The sequence below is a fragment of the Kogia breviceps genome, chromosome 12, assembly GCF_026419965.1.
Source record: "Kogia breviceps isolate mKogBre1 chromosome 12, mKogBre1 haplotype 1, whole genome shotgun sequence".
Lineage (NCBI taxonomy): Eukaryota > Metazoa > Chordata > Mammalia > Artiodactyla > Physeteridae > Kogia > Kogia breviceps.
The window spans coordinates 8,749,628-8,771,914 of record NC_081321.1 but is presented as its reverse complement, the minus strand read 5'-3'; the positions used below and the strand labels follow the sequence as shown (position 1 = coordinate 8,771,914).

Below are 22,287 nucleotides of genomic sequence, written 5' to 3'. Positions count from 1 at the left end.
TGCCATTTTTATTCAACATAGTTTTGGAAGTCCTAGCCACAGAAATCAGAGAGAAGAAAAAGAAATAAAAATCCAAATTGGAGAAGAAGTAAAACTGTCACTGTTTGCAGATGACATGCTACTATACATAGAAAATTCTAGAGACACTACCAGAAAACTACTAGAGCTCATCCATGAATTTAGTAAAGTTGCTGGATATGAAATTAATATACAGAAATATGTTGCATTTCTATACACTAACAACAAAATATCAGAGAAATTAAGGAAACAGTCCCATTTACCATCACATCAAAAAGAATAAAATACCTAGGAATAAACCTACCTAAGAAGGCAAAAGACCTGTACTCTGAAAACTGTAAGATGCTGATGAAAGAAATTGAACACAACACGATGGAAAGATATACCATGTTCCTGGATTGGAAGAATCAGTACTGTTAAAAGACCATACTACCCAAGGCAATCTACACATTCAGTGCAATTCCTATCAAATTATCAATGGCATTTTCCACAGAACTAGAACAAAAAAATTTTTTAATTTGTATGTATGGAAACACAAAGACCCCGAATAGCCAAGACAATCTTGAGAAGGAAGAACGGAGCTGGAGGAATCAGGATCCCTGACTTCAGACTATACTACAAGTCTACAGTGATCAAAACAGTAAGGTACTGGGCACGAAAACAGACACACGGATCAACAGAAGGGGATAGAAAGCGCAGAAATAAACCCGTACATTTATGGTCAATCTATGACAAAGGAGGCAAGAATATACAATGGAGAAAATCTCTCTTCAATAAATGGTGCTGGGAATACTGGACAGCTGCATGTAAAAATATGAAATTAGAACATTCTCTAACACCATATACAAAAATAAACTCAAAATGGATTAAAGACCTAAATGTAGGACTGGAAACCATAAAACTCCTAGAGGAAAACATAGGCAGAACACTCTGACATAAATCGCAGCAATATGGTTTTTGGGCTGTCTCCTAGAGTAATGGAAATAAAAACAAAAATAAATAAATGGGATCAAAATTAAAGTTAAAAGCTTTTGCACATCAAAGGAAACCATAAACAAAACAAAAGACAATCTACAGAATGGGAGAAAATATTTGCAAATGATGCTACTGACAAGGGATTAATTTCCAAAATATACAAACAGCTCATACAGCTTAATATAAAAAAAAAGAAACCCAATCACAAAGTTGGCAGAAGACCTAAACAGACGTTTCTCCAAAGAAGACACAAAGATGGCCAACAGGCATATGGAAAGATGTTCAGTATTGCTAATCATTAGAGAGATGCAGATCAAAACTACAATGAGGTATCACCTCACACTAGTCAGAATGGTCATCATTATAAAGTCTACAAATAATAAATGCTGCAGAGGGTGTGAAGAAAAGGGAACCCTACTACACTGTCGGCGGGAAGGTAAATTGTTACAGCAGCTATGGAGAAAAGTATGGTTGTTCCTTGAAGAACTGAAAATAGAGCTACCTTATGATCCTGCAATCCCACTCCTGGGCATATATCTGGAGGAAACCATAATTTGAAAAAATACACGCAACCCACTGTTCATTGCAGCACTATTCACAATAGCCAAGACATGGAAGCAACCTAAATGCCCATTGACAGATGAATGGTTAAAGAAGATGTGGTGTATATAGTACAGTATAATATAATATAACGGAATGGAATACTATTTAGCCATGAAAAGGAATGAAATAATGCCATTTGCAGCAACTCAGTTGGACCTAGAGATTATCATATTAAGTGAAGTGAGTCAGAGAGAGAAAGACAAATATGATATCACTTATATGTGGAATCTAAAAAGAAAAAAGGATACTAATGAACTTACTTACAAAACGGAAATAGACTCACAGGCATAGAAAACAAACTTATGGTTACCAAAGGGGAAAGGTGGTAGGAAGGGATAAATTAGGAATTTGGGATTAACATGTACACACTACTATATGTAAAATAGATAAACAACAAGGACATACTATATAGCACAGGGAACTACACTCAGTATCTTATAATAACCTATAATAGAAAAGAATCTAAAAATATATATATGTATAACTGAATCACTTTGACATACAATTGAAACTAACACATTGTAAATTAACTATACTTCAGTTTTAGATTCTGCTTTAAACTTGTCTTTCCCCGTCACTGTGCTAGTTTTATTGGATTTCACTGATAGAATGTAGTCTGATTGTTTCAAGGAAACTAGTCACTTTAATCATTACGCTAAACTTTTCTCTTTAAAAATGATCACGCTGGTATGTTATTAGCTACTTTCATTGCTCTTTCCCTCCCTAGGAGCTGATGCAGCAGAATGGGATCGGTTATGTGTTAAATGCCAGCAACACCTGTCCCAAGCCGGACTTTATCCCTGAATCTCATTTCCTGCGGGTGCCTGTGAATGATAGCTTTTGTGAGAAAATTTTGCCGTGGTTGGACAAATCAGTAGATTTCATTGGTAAGTAGCTCAAGTAATACTACAGGCCCTTTGGGTTATAGTCTCATGTAGAGGTATATCCCTCCCTCCCTTCCTCCTCTGTTTTTTTCATTAGAGAAAAGGAACCTATTTCATACAGTTCAAAAGTCTGAAAACACATGAGGCTACTCATCTCATTTAGTGGCCAAGGTGACGTGTGTGCGCCATGCCATCCCTAAGGGACTAGCCTTGTGACGTCCTAGCTAACTTCAACGCTACCAGGACTAAGCCTAATGGGATCTGTGATTATGTATTGGCAAGTGTTTGAAAATTGGTTAAACTTCTGGGATTAAAGTTTTTACCCACTTCCTCAAATCCTGTAAAAGACTTTTGGAAACTGTGGTGGCATTCCTTAAACTGTTTCTGCCTTGCTGCTATGTTTTCCCCAGAGAAAAGTCAAATCCTGTGAAAACAAATCCCATTACATTTAAAGTCTTTATGTCACAAGATTCCTAAGCCTCAGTCCGTGTGCCAGTAATTTCAAGTAGTATTGGATCTAATGAAATTCCAACACACACTCTCTCTCTCTCTCTCTCTCTCTCTCTCTCTCTCTCTCTCTCTCTCTCTCTCTCTCCTCTCTCTCTCCTCTCTCTCTCCTCTCTCTCTCTCCTCTCTCTCTCCTCTCTCTCTCTCTCTCTCTCTCCTCTCTCTCTCTCTCTCCTCTCTCTCTCTCTCCTCTCTCTCTCTCTCCTCTCTCTCTCTCTCTCTCCTCTCTCTCTCTCTCTCTCCTCTCTCTCCTCTCTCTCTCTCTCTCCTCTCTCTCTCTCTCTCCTCTCTCTCTCTCTCTCTCTCTCTCCTCTCCTCTCTCTCTCTCTCTCTCTCTCCTCTCTCTCTCTCTCTCTCCTCTCTCTCTCTCTCTCTCCTCTCTCCTCTCTCCTCTCCTCTCTCTCTCCTCTCTCCTCTTCTCTCTCTCTCTCTCTCTCTCTCTCTCTCTCTCTCTCTCACTCACTCACTCACTCACTCACTCACTCCCAGCCTCCCTGACTCCCAGCTTCTGGCCTGTTGTGACACTTTGGTGCCTCGAGCTCAGGTCTGCTGGTAGGAAATCGATGATGTGTATTTGAAATGTGGTTTTGGTGGAAAGTGGCTAAACCGAGGAGATGCGCTCTTTGCTCTTGAGCAACGTAACAAGGTGTGACTCTTGAGGTCTGCGTGAAGAGTTTTCATTAGTTTGCCCCCTGGTCACACACGTTTGAGCGCCCTCATCCATAATTAAATGCTCTGAATTGGTTACTGAAAGTTTTTTTTAAAAAAAGAACTAGTTCCTTTTAAACAGCGAAACTGTGTAAATTAAGCCCCTCACTATATCCTTTCATCTGCGAGAGGAATTTTCTAGACAGTGCTTTGGGAACTTCGGGTGATTCTGAAACAGATCTCTTTTCTTCCAAGATTTCAGATTGCCAGGTCGTCTCCTCTTTAATTGGCATGCATTCTGCGAAGCACCTGAAGATAAATGGCTTGATAATTCACGTTAAAATAATCACAAACAAAACTCCCCAGAGGAATCCTTCCCACCATTCTGCTTCTGGGAATAGTCAGCATATCGGTCAATGTTTCCTCTTTAAAAGATGACAGTTATAGTTAATGTTCCCATTGCATGTCCCATTGATGCAGAGACGACTGGCTCTCATTTCAGCTAAAAGTGCGATTTCAGAATCTATTTAGAATAGAACCTGATTCTGTTAAGTCACGACAATGTCTAAGCTTCAGGAGGTTGGTAGAAAAGAGAGAATATGAATAACTTTGCCCCCAGCTTACTTCTTCTTTCGTTGGAGCTCTTGGCCACTTTTAATTCCTACAGAAGGAACTTGACCATGCTGCTGGTTGGTGAAATAGCCACCCAAATACGTATCGTGGTTTTATTGTATATCTGAAGATATTCTTACTTACCGGTAGTCCACTTGCTTGGCCCTGTTTACTGTTCGGGCTGCCATCCTTCTCCCACCCTGACAATCCAGGGCAACACGTCCAGCCCACTGTGGAATGCAGCCCATGTTCACGACAGTTGCTAGTCTCGTCCAGGCTGTTTTAAGCTCTGGTTAGTCATGGCAGAGAATATACTTTGAAGACATACCCTCATACCAGGACTTCATAACTTACAGGCTCATACTTTTTCTTATTCAGGTTAAATTTCAGTACGTTCGTCTGTTCAGTAGGGTTTGTTGGAAGGACGCAGTTTTCACGGGGTGTTGCCTTTACTGCTAGTGCACGCAGGCGGCGGCGGGCGCGTTTGCCCGTCTGTGCCCCGAGTCACTGACCAGCGCCCCCGGGCCGGCCGGCCGCTCGCACGGGCTCCTTCCCCACCTCGCCCACCGCAAACTCAGGGCTTCTGTAGGCAACCCCGGGAGGTAGTTAAGAGTATGTACTTTGGAGCCAAACTGTATTTGGTGATCAGTTAAATGATTCCAGGTGAGTTACTAAAACTTCTGTGCCTCAGTTTCCTGATCTGGAGACTAAAGGTAATGTTTCTACCTTTCAGGGATATCGTTCGGATTAAAATAGATAATGCACGTAAAACACCTTGCAAGGTGCCTGACTCATAATTGGCTCTAATAAATAGTAGCTGTTTTAAAAGTTATCTAAGTCCTTTTCTATTTTTTCATGGAGCTGTACTCTGTGACCTCAGTTATTTCTTCCTTCTTTTCAGCCTCTTTAACTTCTCCCCATCACTGACTCCCCCCGTAACCCATTTCATTTGTTAGCCTCTCTCTCTTTTTAAACCTAGAATTGATAAAATAGAAAAAACTGAAAAGGAGATAAAATTGAAAAAATAGATACATCTTGATTAAGTCCTGGATTGTTGTAGCGGCAACCTGCTTTTTTTTAATTTCCAGTTTTCCCCGTCAGCGCCTTCCTGTTGCCCCCTATTCAGGAAGCTGCAGAGGCTCCTTAGTTGCCTCGAGTCCTTAGCCCAACGTTCCCAGACCCTCCAACACCCGCTTCCCACCTCTGAACCCTCGTCTCCGGCTGCTTCCCGCCCAGCGCGCACCGGCCAAGGCTGTTTTCTGAGAGGTTGTCCAGCCCCATCATGGGTCTTTCTCAAATGTTTCCCTTCTCCTCTCTGCCACGTCGACAGGTAGTACTTCCTTTGCCTTAAGAGACTCAGTTTAGCACTCCATTCTGCCAAGAAATGTGTTCTAATGAACCCCACTTCAGTATAATCACTTTTTAGTTAGATTTTTAAAATATATCATCAAAGCAGTTGTAATTGTTAGGAACGGTATAAGTACCACGCAGAACATTTGAAAAAGAAACCTGTAACCTCAACATCCTAACACATCTGTTATCATCATTGCTTTATTTCCTTCTAGCCTTTTTCAAATTTTTATAAAGATTACCTTTTAAAATATGTATCGGTCAGCCAGCCAGTATGTACTGGGTTCACACTATGTGCTCAGTGTTAAACCCTTTGGGGGAGTGTTAGAAGCAAGACCCTTCTCGGTCCTCCTAGTCTAGTTTCGCAATAATTATTAAAAATGATGATCGAGTACTGTCAACATTAAAAAAATATTTAAAGCCAGCCCACTTCCAATAAGAATTTGAAGCAGCTGACAGTAGGAGGCTGGGATCAAAAGATGACACACATTCACACACGTACCCATTAAAGTGGGACAGAAGGGCAAGAACCAGGTAGTACGGCACTAGGAAAGGCACAGTAAAATCTGAATTACAGTTACCTCTTGAAATTGAGTGAACACCTTAGCTTTGAGCTTCTTAGCGGCCAAGGTGAAAGAGGAAATACTAAGAGCAGTCTAGGCTAAATACTGAATAGTAGAGAGGAGGAAGAGAGCTGTGTGGCCCAGGAAGGCTTGGACTTTACGTACATGTGTTTATATACTGTTAGGTTGTATAGCGTGTCCTTTTTTCTTTGTTTCAATGTTGTTTTGTGTTCGTTTGTTATTGTTTTATTGTGTTTGATTTCCCTGTCTAAAGGGAAGCTGCTTGATTGTTCATGTAGTACCTTAAAGCTCTATGGTGTTTTGTACGTCACAAACAATAAGTCCTATACGTTGGGAATTTGTTATACGTATAACAGAGGTGGTGAGATTGAAGTATTATTGTGTATTGTATTACTCAGCTGCTAGAGCAGATCCCCTGGATACCTGTTAATTACAAGAACTTTAACATGAGGTTTGGTAAACTTTTGGCAGTTATCAATGAAAACAAGGATGAAAAGGGAAGAAATTAGCTCATGGCAGCAGCGTGCAGGTAAAGGGTAAGCACATATGTAATTGTTCAGATCTAAGGTAGTCACTGTACTGGCTAAAATGGTAGTTGCTTCCAGGCTGTGGGATAACATCATCCATGTCCACGAGAAAGCTTTTAAAGCTCATCTACAGTGAGAGATGGCAGTACCGTGCGATCGAATTTCCTTGGTTCTAACAGTGTCCACGAGTCCTTCTACCATGTTATGGGGAGTTAGCATGACGCAGTCAGACAGTGTCTCCTGGATATCAAGGAAGAGGTCAGAGTTCCCTTGGTCCTAAGGTGACCTACTGAACCTGATTCATGGCACACACATGGCGGCTTCTTAAATTCAGCAAGTAAAGTTAAGTGAGCCACTTTATGACACACAGAAAAATCTCCCAGAGAAAAATAGGGAAATTATAGGAAGGTGGATTCTATGAGTCGGCGTTTTACAAATTGCTTGACTTGGCGTCTCTCTGCGTTGTGATGTGGTATCACTGTGATTAAGTCTCTCCCCGTCCCCACCTCCCTGCTTTTTACACAGTTAATGTGTGTTGCATATGTTTAAAATGAAATAAGAATTTTTTAATTTAATCGCTCATATATATCAAATCATTATGTCATACACCTAAAGTACAATGTTATATGTCAATTATATCTCAAAACTGGAAAAAAATGTATCTCTTACGTAATTCGAAAAAAACTTAAGTATCAGACAGCATAGGTAATCAAAATATTAACTAAATCTTAGGATTTTGGATGTTTTTTTTTTTATACTATTCTGTATTTCTGAAGTTTTCTACACTAAACAAGTAGAATCACGTGATCACAATGTGTGATTTATACTCAGGGAAAGTTATTAAAATAATAATGTAAAAAATACATGGTGAAAAGTACTGAATAAGAGGCAACCCGAGTTAGGGACACATTGCTTATTAACACATGTGGACCTTCACTGTTCTGTGTGTAAATCGTGGGGAAAATCATCTTCCCCTTCCTCCCTGCAAGAATGTTGAAAGGAAAAACAGGTAGATAGGTGGGCTTTACTTCGAGTTGCCAGGTGAAAGACACCGTGTGAGTAAATGGAAAGAAGATTTCACTGCTGAACAAAGCTGTCATTAATGACCCTTTCTGAATTGGACTCATACAGAGAAAGCGAAAGCCTCCAACGGGTGTGTCCTGGTGCACTGCTTGGCAGGGATCTCGCGCTCCGCCACCATCGCCATCGCCTACATCATGAAGAGGATGGACATGTCCTTGGATGAAGCTTACAGGTGAGGACAGGAACATGCCCTGTGAGACCGGCTTCTCCTTTTTTTTTTTTTTTTTTTTTTTTTTTTTGCGGTACACGGGCCTCTCCGTTGTGGCCTCTCCCGCTGCAGAGCACAGGCTCCGGACGCGCAGGCCCAGCAGCCATGGCTCACGGGCCCAGCCGCTCCGCGGCACGTGGGATCCTCCCGGGTCAGGGCACGAACCCACGCCCCCTGCATCGGCAGGCGGACTCCCAACCACTGCGCCACCAGGGAAGCCCCCGGCTTCTCCTTTGACCCGAATCATGAGAAGACGTGGAGGGCGGCGGGGAGAGGGCGGTGCTGAGCACGTCAAAGCAGATCAGGATTATTTTAGTTACACTCTTTACAGGGGACTGGATTTTTAAATGGTTTTTCAAAGATTGGAGAAAAATGCATCTTTATAATTTAGCACTAATTCTGCCCTCACATGTGTCAAGTTCATCCTCAGCTACTTTTTAAGTTTAAGGAAGAGCAAATACAGAGATCTTCATCCTGTTACTTGAGTTTGTATCTTTGCCTAGTTGGGGAAATATCATTTGTTCTAATTTACACATGAGAAAGAGACGCTCCAGGAGAATACTCATTATAGAATTCCTACCGTGCTTCAGATTTTGTGTCTCTTTCACTGAGGAAAAATCCCAATATATGCAAGTATAAAACCAAATAATCGTCAAACTCCATTCGTTGAGTAGAATTTCCTGCAATTTAGAGTTGCTTAGATTTTTAAAAAAATTTTATTGAAGTATATAGTTGATTTACAGTGTTAAGTTCTGCTATACAGCAAAGTGACTCATTTATACATACATATATTCTTTTTCATATTCTTTTCCATGTGGTTTATCACAGGATACTGAATATAGTTCCCTGGGCTATACAGTAGGACCTTGTTGTTTATCCATTCTCTGTATAATAGTTCGCATCTGCTAACCCCAAACTCCCGGTTCTTCCCTCCCCAACCCCCTCAGCAACCACAAGTCAGTTCTGTATGTCTGTGAGTCTACTTCTGTTTCATAGATATGTTCACTTGTGTCGTATTTTAGATTCCACATGTAAGTGATATCATATGGTATTTGTCTTTCTCATTCCGACTTGACTTCAGTTAGTATGATCATCTCCAGGTCCATCCATCCACGTTGCTGCAAATGGCATTGTTTCATTCTTTTTTTATGGTTAACATTCCATTGCATATATGTGCCACATCTTCTTGATCCATTCATCTGTTGATGGACATTTAGGTTGCTTCCATGTCTTGGCTATTGTGAGTAGTGCTGCTGTGAACATAGGGGTGCGTGTATCTTTTCAAATTATGGTTTTGTCTGGGGATACGCCCAGGAGTGGGATTGCTGGATCATATGGCAACTCTAGTTTTAGTTTTCTTGAGGAACCTCCATACCGTTCTCCATAGTGGCTGCACCAATTTACATTCCCACCAACAGCGCAGGAGGGTTCCCTTTTCACCACACCCTTTCCAGCATTCATCGTTTTTAGCTTTTTTGACAATGGCCATTCTGACCGGCATGAGGTGATACCTCATTGTAGTTCTGATTTGCATTTCTCTAATAATTAGTGATGATGAGCATCTTTTTCATGTGCCTCTTGGCCATCTGTATGTCTCCTTTGGTGAAATGTCTATTTAGGTCTTCTGCCCATTTTTTGATTGGGTTTTTTTTGGTTACTGAATTGTACGAGCTATTTGTGTATTTTGGAAATTAAGCCCTTTTTAGTCCCATCATCATTTGCAAATATTTTCTCCCAGTCCATAGGTGGTCTTTTTGTTTTATTTATGGTTTCCTTTGCTGTGCAAAAGCTTGTAAGTTTGATTAGGTCCCATTTGTTCATTTTTGCTTTTATTTCTATTGCCTTGGGAGACTGACCTAAGAAAACATTGGTACAGTTTATGGTAGAGAATGCTTTGCCTGTGTTCTCTTCTAGGAGTTTTGTGGTGTCATGTCTTATCCTTGAGTCTCTAAGCCATTTTGAGTTTGTGTGTGGTGTGAGGGTGTGCTCTAACCTGATTTGCATGTGGCTGTGCACAGAGTTGCCCAGCTTTTGAAGTGTATATCATTTTGAGTGGGTTGCCTCCACCCCCCTTTCTCCAGACAGAAGGCAGCACCAAGGACTGGGGTTGTGTTCGGGGACGCGTGAATCGGAGTCCCCCGTGTATCTTGTTGGATAGAGGCGGTTAGTTTGCGTGTGATAAAGGAACGGTGAATATAGGCACGTGGAGCCAGCCCCGCTGTGACAGCTGGGCTTCCTTCTCACATTGGAAAATCTGGAGAACAGAAAGGAGCCACCGGAACAGCTTCTCACTTTTGCTGGGAACTGAGGCGGCGGGTCCTCCCCGTGTCCGCATCGCTCCGCGTCCTCCGCTCTGGCTGCGCCCAGCGGAGACCAGCAGGACAGGCACCCTTACATCCTGTTACGAGGTCTCATCACGGGGATCCTGTATTTACACTTGTCACAGTTGAGGCAATTATTTCTGGCTTCATTAATTTGCTTCAGGTTACTGATTTCCAAGGAGTTTATTTTTGATTTTTCTCTTTCCTTCCTTATTCAAATATAAATTTTCAGTGTAGTTTTCACTCCTGCATCTTCTGAGAAGTGGCCTTAAGGGTCAGGGGCCCCTGAAGAATATATCTACTATTTCCAAAGAGTCTCTTTGTACAGTGAAACATAAAAGCTGTTTATAACTACTTTTGATCCCTTGATGACTTTTTTTTAAACAAGGTGGTTACAGAAATGAAGCCAGACATCAGACCTGCTTGTTTTCTTTTTTAATATTTATTTAATTGGTTGCGCTGGGTCTTAGCTGCACAGGTGGCCTCCTTAGTTGCGGCTTGCCGGCTCCGTAGTTGCGGCGTGCGTGCGGGACGTAGTTCCCTGACCGGGGACTGAACCCGGGTCCCCTGCGTTGGGAGCGCAGAGTCTTAACCACCGCGCCACCAGGGAAGTTCCTAGACCTGGTTTTGGATCCCGGCACCCATCCTTCAGTAGCCGTGTGATTCGGGCAAGTCTCCTAAGGACTCCGTGCACCTCTGTGATGGGGGCAATTACACCCTCCTGGCAGAGGGTAGTTTTGAGAGCTGAATGAGAGAATACACTCCCCTCAGCGCATCAGCATAACGCTTAGCAGACAGAGACCACCGTGTGGCTGGCTACTCTGTCACACTGAACCCAGAGGGAAGGACCTCGGAAGTGTGTGCTCTGATACCCTGGCCATCTGATACGCTCTCTTTCGGTCGTTAGTTAAAAATGTGCCACGTCTTGAAGTGGCGGTGGGGCCTTTGACGTTGGGAAGCTGAAGGTGGCCACGCACGGCTGTCTAGCTGTACTTCTGACGGCGGCACCGGTGGGCAGTGGGGCGGTGTCATCCCAGCTGGTGAGGGAAGAATCACCTCTTACCAGTTGCACTGGAAGCCTTGGGTCCTCGAAGATGAGGAGGCTCAACCTAGAACTTTAGGGGCCTGGCCGCCTGCTTCCTAGCACCTCCGGGCTCAGGCTGTAAAGCTCCCCGAGGCGGAGGCCCTTATCTCCTCCCTGACCCTCTGCCCGAAGTTTTAAACCAGCCGCCCGACAAAGGTCTTGGGAGGGTCTCTCTGATGATTCCGTCTCAGCTCTTCACTTGCTGTAGCTTGTCGTCGAATTCAAGCCTTCTTGGTCTTTTCCTCTTTTCATAGATTTGTGAAAGAAAAAAGACCTACGATATCTCCGAACTTCAATTTTCTGGGCCAGCTGCTGGACTACGAGAAGAGGATTAAGAGCCAGACGGGAGCGGCGGGGCCCAAGAGCAAACTGAAGCTGCTGCACCTGGAGAAGCCGAGCGAGCCCGTCCCCGTCGTCGCCGCCGCCGCCGCCGCGGAGGGCGGGCAGGGAGGCCAGCCGCCCCTCGGGCCGCCCCGCGCCCGCCCCGCCGCCGCTCCCCCGGAGGCGGCGGGGCCCCGGCCGGTGCCCCCCGCTGGCGCGCCCGGCGCCCAGCCCTCGCCGCCCGACGACGGCCCCCTGGTCCAGGCGCTCAACGGGCTCCACCTGCCCGCGGACCGGCGGGAGGACAGCGGCCGCCTCAAGCGCTCCTTCTCCCTGGACATCAAGGCGGTGTCGCCGTCGGCCGGCGCGGCCGCGCCCCTGCGCGGTCTCTGCTCCCCGGAGGCGGCCCCGGAGCCCTACAAGCCCTCCTCCGGCCTGGAGGGCGCCGGCAAGCCGTGCCAGTTCTCCCCGGTGCGGGAGGTGTCGGAGCAGACGCCCGAGGCCAGCCCCGAGCGGGAGGAGGCCGGCCCCCCGCGGGCCCCCCAGCCGCCTAGGGCCCCCGAGGGCCCGGGCGCGCGGCCCCGCGCGGGGAGGCCGCTCCTGTCTCCCCTGCCCCGCAGCGGCAGCGTGGAGGACCACGGCCAGCCCCGCTTCCTCTTCGGCCTCTCGGCCAGCCAGCAGCACCTGGCCCCGGCCGCCGCCGGGCTGGGCCTCGAGGGCTGGCACTCGGACCTCCTGGCCCCCCAGACCTCCGCCCCCTCCTTGGCCAAGAGCTGGTATTTCGCCCCCGAGCCCCCCCACTTCTACTCGGCCTCGGCCGTGTACGGAGGCCACGCCGGGCCCCCCGCCTTCAGCTGCGGCCAGCTGCCCGCCTGCGGCGGCGACCCAGGCCACTCCGTGCGCCGGCGGCGGAAGCCCAGCGACAGGGCCGACTCCCGGCGCAGCTGGCACGAGGAGAGCCCCTTCGAGAAGCAGTTCAAACGCAGGAGCTGCCAGATGGAGTTTGGCGAGAGCATCATGTCCGAAAACCGGTCGCGGGAGGAACTGGGGAAGGTGGGCAGCCAGTCGAGCTTTTCAGGCAGCATGGAAATCATCGAGGTCTCCTGAGAAGAAGGACACTTGTGACTTCTATGGACAGCTTTTCTTCTTGTTCACAAAAAGATATTCCCTGTAAATCTGAAATATATATATGTACATACATATATATTTTTGGAAAATGGAGCCATGGTGTAAAAGCAAAACATGGATCCACACCGTTGTTCTCTTTGAATATCTGCATTTGAGAGAGCAGCTAGTATTTCTCTCAACACAAGTGGAAGGGCGGAGGCTAGCTTTCCCCCCAGGCACGTGAGACACTTCTATGCAGTGGACTGCACTTCCTCGCGTTCTTACTGAATCGAGTTCTATTTGGTGTCAGAGGACAGGAGCGCCCACCACTTTCTTGTCATGCTACAAAGAGATCTCAAAGACTAGTCCTGTCCGGTCCCTTCCACAGTGCACCTTAGCGCTGACACTGAGCCAGCCTGTGGGTCGGGCGGGGAGAACCCATTAGGAACAGAACCTAATGGTAAATCCAAGAGAAATGACCACATCCAAAGCTGATTCACGAACCCAAGCGCACCTGACAGCCGAGCGATGAGGCCATCGTTCTGCTGACCGTTAGGGGCCTTGCCAAGATCTACTATAGAGCAACCCCAGTACCTCAGACGGAAAGTCGGGGCCTTCACCACTACCAGGTTTGGTGGCCCGTTTTCTAGGCATTGTGAACAGACAGGTAGCTAGTCACCCCTTTCAGACCAATTCAGACGGTCTCTGCACACATTTCCAGTTGGGCCTGGGTGGAGGGCGTTCGTTTGTTCTTTCTTCTCGGCTCTGTGGAGAAAGACAGGAAGGAGGCGATCTAGGATCAACTTAACAGCCAGGAATCTGGCAGCAGCATGACTTAAGCTAAGGCTGGGAGGCTAAGCAAGGCTGCCTCCCTCTGTAGAAATCGGAGCTGCGCGAGGTGGGGTTGTCAGCCCTCTCCAGTGAAGGTTAATTTCGAGCCAGACGCGAATTTACTCGGCAGCGCCGTCGCGTCCTCAGCCGCGCTCGACAGCTTCCATTTGGGGTTCATCGTGCAGATGCACTTGATGAAAAATGGAACACGGTGAGGCAGAATTTTATAGGATCTACTAAGAGGCAGAAAACCGCGGAAGGGTTAGAGCAGCTGGCATTGCCGAGGAGACGCGGGAGGCTCTTATTTTCTCAGTGGTTTTTCCCTTAGCCTGCGACCAAGGTGGTGTCTCTGCAATTAGCCTTTCGTACTGATAGGGCTGAGAGAGGCTTTGGTGAGCAGCGAATGTTCAGAGATAAACTGTAGGAAGGTGAGGAGAAGGCGGTTGGATTTTTGTTTCGTTGCAAGCAGAGCAGAAAGACACAGCCAAGCTGTTCTCGGAAACTAACCCCGGCATTTTTTAGTAGAACCGACATATCAAAGTGGAGCGGGACCACCAAGCGGTCTCCGTCCGTGACCTACACTCACTGAATGGAATCCATCCTGGCAGCTGAAAATAGGAGGTGATTTTAGAACAAGTCCACCCGCGCCAGTACTTACCTGCTTTTAAACTTCCTGGCTTGAGTTTCGTCAGCTACAGTCTGGTCCTGTTTTGAAGCCTTAATTCACGTCAGCAGCTTTTTTTTTAGGGTGGTGGGTGGGTGGTAGCATTGTTCTTTACTGTAAGTGTAGCTAGTTGCTGACTCATATCTCAGGTTTTTCTACGTGTGAGAAATGGACAGTCCTTTGAGTTGGATGTGACTTCACGTTTCCCGTGGTGACTGCTAAAACCAGCAAAGAATGACACGATTCAAAACTGACTTGATCGTGACGATTATGAGCTTCACAGAACATAACTGGTTATGCACAGATAATGGGCTATGATATGGGTATAAAATGGAGAGAGAAAACTGCGTAGGGAGTGCGTTGTTACCATACTGGAAAAGTTCTGTTAAGAGTGATGTACCTTTTCTATATACATGTAAATTTTGGATGTAATCAGATATTATCAATGTTTCACACAGTAATTTTTGATGTGTTCTGTACACACGCACCAAACGTGTAACAGCTCCCTGCTCCTAGAGTCTGGTCACAACTGTGGAACATTTTTGAGAAATGCAACTAATGGCTCCAATACTGTCTGTTTCAGGAGGGTCGTGGGACTTGGTTCTAATGCGACCTTTGGGCAGAATCGGCCTCTTCCATCGTTTGGGATTTCTCTTGGCCGTGGTCCCCGTCCTTCCTGTGACCCGTCACGGGGTCCTGTGCTACAACCTTTGGTCCTCGATCACTAACGTCGAGTAATCAGCCCTTGGAATGGAGGCTGCCCTGCTGAAGGGGCAGCCTCTCGGGCCAGCCCCAGAGCCACGTGGGTGGCCGAGGGCCAGGCAGGGCGGTGGCTGACTCTTTGCCGCGTGGAAACCCAGGGGGAGCCCTGGAGCCTCCCAGATGATACAGGATGGTGATTTTCTACGACAGAACTAGACCTCTACGTGAGAAATGCTGGAAAATGGTTTAGGACATCTGTAAAGTTAGGTGGGAAGACTGTATAAATGTTTAATATGAATATAGTGTTCTTTTGTAGTAAAGCAAGCTGTTGAATGGTTGAATTGTGCATTTCTCATTCTGATGTGTCATGAATGTTAATATGATGAAATAAAATCAAAACTGGTACCTGTTTATACATAGATATGAGAAAGGACCTCTCTCTACAGCACGTCCGAGTGGAGGAGGAGGCCTTGGTGGGGCCTGGCCTGCTGTCCTCCCGCCAGCGGCATCAGCTGTGTCACGGGGTCCATCCTGCACAGGGAACGCGCTCAGGCGCCGACAGTCTACGGCCACCGTCCTCGTTCTTTAACGTGTACGCCAGACGCGCACTGTGGTCTGGTGACCTCAGGTTTGGTGACTGACTGAAACCAGAATAGGTACAAGGTGGGAAGAAAAAAGACCAGGTAGACATTTGTGGTGCATTTTAATGTAACGTGTGGGCGGGTTTATAACCCTTATAGGAAGAACTGAGGGAGAGTAGTTATTTCATGACCTGTTCTCCATCCTTGCCGCGCCCATCACGCCCATCGCCACGTCATGCTCCTAAGTGACGCCGGGCATGGTGACTTCCGAGGCTAGAAGCTCAGCCTCATCAGCTTCTTGGTAAAGAATCAGGCATTAAAGGAATAAAGCATTTACGTACCTTCAGGGCAAGCAGATGGGATAGTGGCGATAAGAAGAATCACAGGTGACGTCACTTAAGTTGGTTGTGAAAGGCTTCTGAGTTGAAGTTAGATGTGAGGAAATTTTAAAACAAGCAGGATCGGACCGGGTGGGTGAAGACCAGAGAGCTGTCTTGACTAGGACCTTGACCAAAAAATGGAGGTGGGCGTGAGATAGAGGAAGAGAGGGCGTATGGAATAAATCTGCCTCGAGATGGGAGGTGGCAGGAGGGAGCGGGTGTCTCAGGGGAGAGGCGTTGGATGGGAAGCTGTAGATGTTGGAAGGCCCGAAAGTCAAGCCAGTTACTAGTTAAACGCAGACAGATCTGAGGGCCTCTTGGGGACCGGCAGCCGCAGCAGGCTGGTGTCCAAGGACTAGTTTGGGTCTGACATCATCAGACCAGGGCTCAGGCTCTGGGGAAACGGGGAAGGTGTAGATACCGGGACAAGTGAACAAGACCTTGTTAGCCTCAGGACCTTCACCGTCATTTTGTCTTAGATGCTCCTGTCTGGTGGTTTCCGCTTTCTGACGCTAAGCAGATATGTTTCAGGTCTAGTAAACAGAAGTTAGGTCTAGGTGCTTTTCTCTGACTGTTGCTCTTCTGCCTCTTATCAATGAAAGAGGGAAGCAAGGTATTTCTTGCATTCTGTGGGGCCCATTCATCCTTGTACAGCAAAATTATACTTGGTTATTTATATCTTTACAGTGTTGCAAAATCAACTGGAGAATTACACCACCGTCTTGGAAGATGTTTACAAGTCAATCACATTGTTGCAGTTTATGTGCATATAGATATCAAACTGGGTTTATGTAAAAACAAATTTCATTCCTTTGGTTCTGCCTAACCAGAGACAGTTGGAAACGCTTTCCCATAGGACATGCAGAATGTTACCTTGTAGGAGAGTATCACAGGCAAACAGGATAACTGGGAGAGGGTTAGCTCAGCTGTGGCCTGGCTTCTCTGGTCAGGGGAAGTATGACAGCTTCAAAGACTGAATTAAAAATACTTGGTTCACAGAAGCTTTTAGCATAAATCGTGCTTCACTCTGTAGAAAAGGAAGCGGTAGGAATATGCCTTGATTGGTGAAGAAAATTAATCAAATCGTCAGTAAATTGTATCATGTCCTATGTTGACACAGATGACCCTGAACAAATTCCTAAGAGCAGCGGACACGCACACACGCAGCTCTCACCACATGAGATACCTGCTCATACTAATAAGCAACTAGATTTAGTTGCCAAAGACGTTTTAATGTCATGGTTTGCAGCACGTGAATAATTATCTGGTTACCTTTCCCTCTGTAGTCACAACATTTGAATGGAAGGTACGTCGTGCCTTGTGAGTGTGCAAGAAATTCAGTGTCACTTATTATAAACCAATAAACAACAATGACACCTCTGAGGCACTATGTAGCTCTTAACAAAGGAGTGAAAGTCAGGGTAGGGGGAAGAAAAGCAAAATTACTTCTCTCACAGTTAAGAAAAAACATACACCGAAAAATTCCACAAGAAGAAAACATTTCCCTTCTCTCTGCACTGCCCTTCAATCTTTAGTATCAACATGTTAAGTCATTTCCAACTGAATTCTACATATCTGGGTTTAGCCGAGGTGTAAACAAAACAGGAGGACAAAATTTTCAATTGCTCTGGGATTTTAATACGCGTTTGTTCACAGCCCTCATTACTGAAGATTCCTTGTTTTCCCTGGGATCTGCTAGGGGAAATGCCAAAGCTAAACAAGTTCTACAAATCAACCCCAAAGAGTAAGTGGCACATGTAGTTCCCCAGGGCCATTAGTTTACGTAGCCTTGGAAACAGCATGTTTATAATACCTATAATGTACCTTTTTCACACGCCGCAGGAGAAAGCAAAGAAACAAGCTAGAGAATACTTTACCAAAGACAAACAAACCAGACCAATTTCTTGAGTGCACTTAGGATATGGAGTCCTTAAAGACTCATTTCATCAAATATTCACTCTGGCGGAGAACCTAAGTTACTACGAATGATAAAACTTTGAGGGAAATAAAGATGTGAAATCTATAAAATCATTATAAAGCTGCCTATGAAATCTATCACTTGCTCTTAACCCCGCAGTTCATTTACTGTAAACTTATATGCACATAATACAAGGGGTGAAGTCCTTTCTACCCATCTTCCACTTCAGCTAGTGAAACAAGGAGGCTGCAGTATAGCGGCCTGTTGGATGGGGTTCATATCTAGAGGTGAATAGACTGACAGGCAAAACGGGTCCTTAAAGCAAGCGAGCCACTTGACACCTGTCTAATTCATAGTTAACAAAAAGAAGGAAAGAAGCTCTCCCTCGGCAACTCAGAATTTAAAGTCACGACCAAGACCTAGGGCCACCGCTCAGACACAACAGGCAAAGATGCTCCTCACCGTTTCTCGAAGGTGATGTTATCAGAACTGCAGACGTGGGATCTAAGGGCTGGAAGGGGCGTGAGACCCCACCCAGACCACCTTGCGCTCTAGCGGGGGTGGAAACTTCCAGCCAGGGCTCTTTGACAACCCCAGGCAGCCTCCCCATCCCTGAAACATCCGAGAGCGTCCAGCTAGGTCACTGGTCGTTAACCAACAGAGATCCAGCATTACTGTCTCTTGAAACAGTAAACCCCTCAGATTCCCAGAATCCATTGGAAAAAGTAAAATATTGAGGGGGGAAAAGTAAAATGTTACCAGTCAGGGTTCAATCAGAGAAGAACCAGCAGGAATGATGTAGAATAAGGAGGTTGTTCAAGAGACTCACCTTAAGCCATTAATTCAAGGAGCTGATAAGAGTCCCAGTTGCGCTGTTTCTTCTTCACCAGGAGTCGCTGGGCAGGTGGTCCAGAAAACAGCTGGATGTGCGGTGGGGGATGGATGTGCAGTGGCGGAGAGCCAAGACACCTGCAGCCTGCAAGCAACAAGCTGGAACCACATCTGGCTCCCACCAGAACCCACGCTGGCTCTTCCCTTCTCTAAGCCCTCATCCTCCCTGCTGCAGAAGACCTAAGGAGAAGTTAGTACTCATACCTGGCCCAGGATTTGGAAAAGCTGGAGGCAGAGTTCTGTGGAGCCGGAGGAGCTGCTGCCCCCACCAAAAGTGCAACGGGGCCTGACTGCCAGCGACTTTCATCAAATACACATGCGTGTTGCTTCACTTCCACTGACAAATCTCACGCAAATTTCTCCTGTGGCCGCAACCCTAACCGAAAAGGAACAGGGAAGGGAGTTCCAGGAAACACAACTCGACTTAGCCAAAGTTGATAATGTTGCAAACCCACCACATACCATAAATATTAAATTAACTAGCATTATTTCAAAGCACATCAGATCTGCCTATTGATCTTCTCTGCTTCTACCCAGGAATAAGCAGTCTATCGACTTTGGGCCCAAATCTAAGTTAAAATACCATGTTTTGTCTAGTGTCTTCATAAGAAGGAAGAGAACTGGATGGAGCGCGGGCTGGCAGAGAAGTTCTGCACGCTGTGCGAGGTCACCTTTCCGCCACGTCCAGACCATCAGCTGCTGCAACACCGCTGAGAAAGCTCTGGCCTCGCAGGCTCAGGCTGCATGTCACTTTGCTATGTGCTTTTATTTGTAAATTGTATTAAGTGCAGTGAGGCTAATGGAACGTCTGATCCCTGAGCTATTTTGACAGCTCTGCAGACAACCGGCCCTTCCTTCTTTGAAAGCTACAAGCATGTCTCTGTGTTCAGAGCCAGGTTCTGTACGCTCCAGGAACTCAAAGAAAGACAATGATGGTTGAGGGCTGAGAAGTGCCACTTTCTGTCAGTCTAGGGGAAGGGACTATGAGAATGCCTTTTATTAGTTTTTCAACTTTTCTGCCAGTTTGCAGTTAAAAAAAAAAAAAGTGAAGTTAGGAAAAAATAGAATTAGAGTAGGTGGGTACCATAGTGTAGCCACATCAGATATTAAAGTGTATTGTGAAATTATAATATTAAAACTGTGAAAAAACGAACAAAAACCAGCATGAAACAGTATGGAGAGAAAGATCAATGGATCTGAATACAGTCCAGAACCAGATCCTCAATTACACAGAAATGTAACGCACGAAAGGAGCACTGACACAGGGGGGTAGGGGAGGGGAACGCATTATTCAATAAATGTGGCTGCCTTCCCCTCCGTGACATTTCCTAGAATAACCTTAGCTATTTATTTAACAGGTTTCTAAAATTACAGAACACCTTTCTTGACTGTACTCTAACAAATTGCTCTAGGAATGGTTTAAAGCCCCACTAAAACCCTGACCACCGAAGGCATTATGAAGATGAACTTCTTTCGCCAGAGCGGCCCAACACGCTCTAAACGTCCAGCTCCCCGCTCCCAGCTCTGCTTCCAATCCCTCCCTGGCTCCCTCAGACCCCTTGATCTCCCCTGGCGGGATGTCTCTGCCCGCCTTCCTTCCTGATGGGTAAAGAAGCAGTTCCCAGAAGGCTGCCCTCCGAAGAAGGCAGATGCTGCCTTGGCCTCTTCCCTTGGCTGTGGTTTCCAACTTGTCTTTCCGGTTCAGAGGGAATGAGCAATCCTCATATTTGCTGGTCCTTAGAAAATGCTAGAAGCTATTGATTTTTTTCCTGTGTCTAAATTTTTTTTAAATTATTTTTTCCATTTAGCTTGGAATGTTCATATTTCTGCTGTCATCCAGTTGTTTTATGCCCTACATGTTATCCCAGGTTCTAAGAACCTTACAAGATAGTGTTCAATCAGAATTCAAGGTTAGAATCAGATAAAGTTTAACTGAGAGATGCTAAACTAAGTGGGATCAATTTTAACCTTATAAATATACCTAAGGCTGTTTGGACATAAAAAACACCCTCGAGGTTTGGAGGAATCTAGGGAGCCCCGTGGGCCCCAGTGACCTCCCCACACCCCCGGCTCCTGGTCTCCGGGTGCCTGCCTGGATCTGTTCGTACATTCCACTTCTTTGCTTCTGCAATCTTTTCTTCCATGAGAACGTTTATGATATGCAAAGTACTGCACTGAGTACTTCTGTGGTTACTCAAATTGCTTCATTTCCTAATCTCCCATAGAAATTCAGAGGCGCTTGGAGTTTTTCCTCTTCAGCCTTTTTCGTACCCCCGGCACAGTGCCCGGCCCATCCAGTGGGTCCGCGGACGCCTGCTGGGTGAGTGCTCTCCGCTCGGCTCCACAAGTCTGCAAAGCTAGTAAAGCAAATGCGCGCTAAAACCTGCCTCAAAAATTGGAGTCCTGCCAGCGCTGATGTAATAAGAGGAACCCTAAACTGTATCTGCACCAAGGAAACCAGTTATCAGTGGGAGATGAACCCGACCAGGCTGTGGAAAGGGAGTCTTCGGTTTCCGATGACGACACGGGAGGAGCACCCTAGGCTGACACAGGAGCAACGCCAGGCCAGATACTTACCGCGATGGAAACACAACACACACACCTGGATTAAATTAGTTCTTTATGTTCACAACCCACAAGACAGCCCACTGAGAAAAATTTCACGAAGGCGTCAAGGACACAGAGCTTCTTAAAATATTTCTCCCCTTCTCTTCATATTTTCAGTCTGCAAGCTAGACTAGATAATATACACTGTCAATTAAAAAAAAAAAAAAGAAAACTACGCAAAATAAAAATAAGTCCCAAGGCAGAGTTCTGTAAAGAATCCCTAATAGCTCAAACATTCCAACTTCGGTGACCAGTGAGAGTAGGTTTGCTGGCTTTGCAGAGGGAGAGTGCGTCAAAGGAAGGGCTGGGGCATCGCAGCCTCCAGGGTGGCTGGACTGCTTCCCGTGCCCTCGGGGAGCGTCAACACCCCCAGCGGTCACCTCCGACGCCTTTGGTTCCAAGCGTCCTGGGGCCCTGGCAGTCCCCCGACCACAGCCGGCGGGGGGAGGCGGTTACAGCCTGAGCTCGCGGTCGGGCTTCATGGTGAAGGGCTCCAGGCGCTCGGCCTCGGGCAGCAGGCTGTTGAGCCGCTCCAGCAGCGGCACTGTCTGGTCGATGCCCATCTGGATACGGCGCAGGATGGCCGACATCTCGTTGACCTTCTGGATCTGCTCGGCGTATTTGGCGTATCTTTTCTGGCGCTCCTGCATGAAGCTAAAGAGGGTTTCTACAGACAGATCCATCTGCAGGAGGGAGAGAAGTGAGACACGTTCAATCCAGAGGAAACAAGTCCCGTCACGAGGCTGGGGGATGAGCACGAGGTGCGGAGCCCACAGGCCACGTGGGGGGCGACCAGCTTTGCAGGAAGCGGAATCGCTGGGCATAAAAACCTTCCAGGACACGGCCTGACTGGCTGCTGCCCCAGAACCCTCTGCAGAGGG

At 46.4% G+C, this 22,287-nt stretch overlaps 2 protein-coding genes across 14 annotated transcripts in view; one reads left to right on the top strand and one right to left on the bottom strand.

Moving 5' to 3' along the window:
- The window catches only part of DUSP16 (dual specificity phosphatase 16), a 182,592-nt gene extending 167,144 nt beyond the window's left edge, over window positions 1-15,448 (top strand). For all 12 annotated transcript variants that reach the window (XM_067008736.1, XM_067008743.1, XM_059082633.2 and 9 more), the window contains 3 exons: window positions 2,324-2,483; window positions 7,840-7,963; window positions 11,659-15,448. In XM_067008736.1, coding sequence (XP_066864837.1) covers window positions 2,324-2,483; window positions 7,840-7,963; window positions 11,659-12,832 — 1,458 coding nt within the window. In that variant the 3' untranslated portion in view covers window positions 12,833-15,448. The remainder of the gene's footprint in view (window positions 1-2,323; window positions 2,484-7,839; window positions 7,964-11,658) is intronic.
- A 5,954-nt stretch (window positions 15,449-21,402) lies between these two features.
- The window catches only part of BORCS5 (BLOC-1 related complex subunit 5), a 95,792-nt gene continuing 94,907 nt past the window's right edge, over window positions 21,403-22,287 (bottom strand). For both annotated transcript variants that reach the window (XM_059082679.2, XM_059082678.2), the window contains exon 4: window positions 21,403-22,089. In XM_059082679.2, coding sequence (XP_058938662.1) covers window positions 21,859-22,089 — 231 coding nt within the window. In that variant the 3' untranslated portion in view covers window positions 21,403-21,858. The remainder of the gene's footprint in view (window positions 22,090-22,287) is intronic.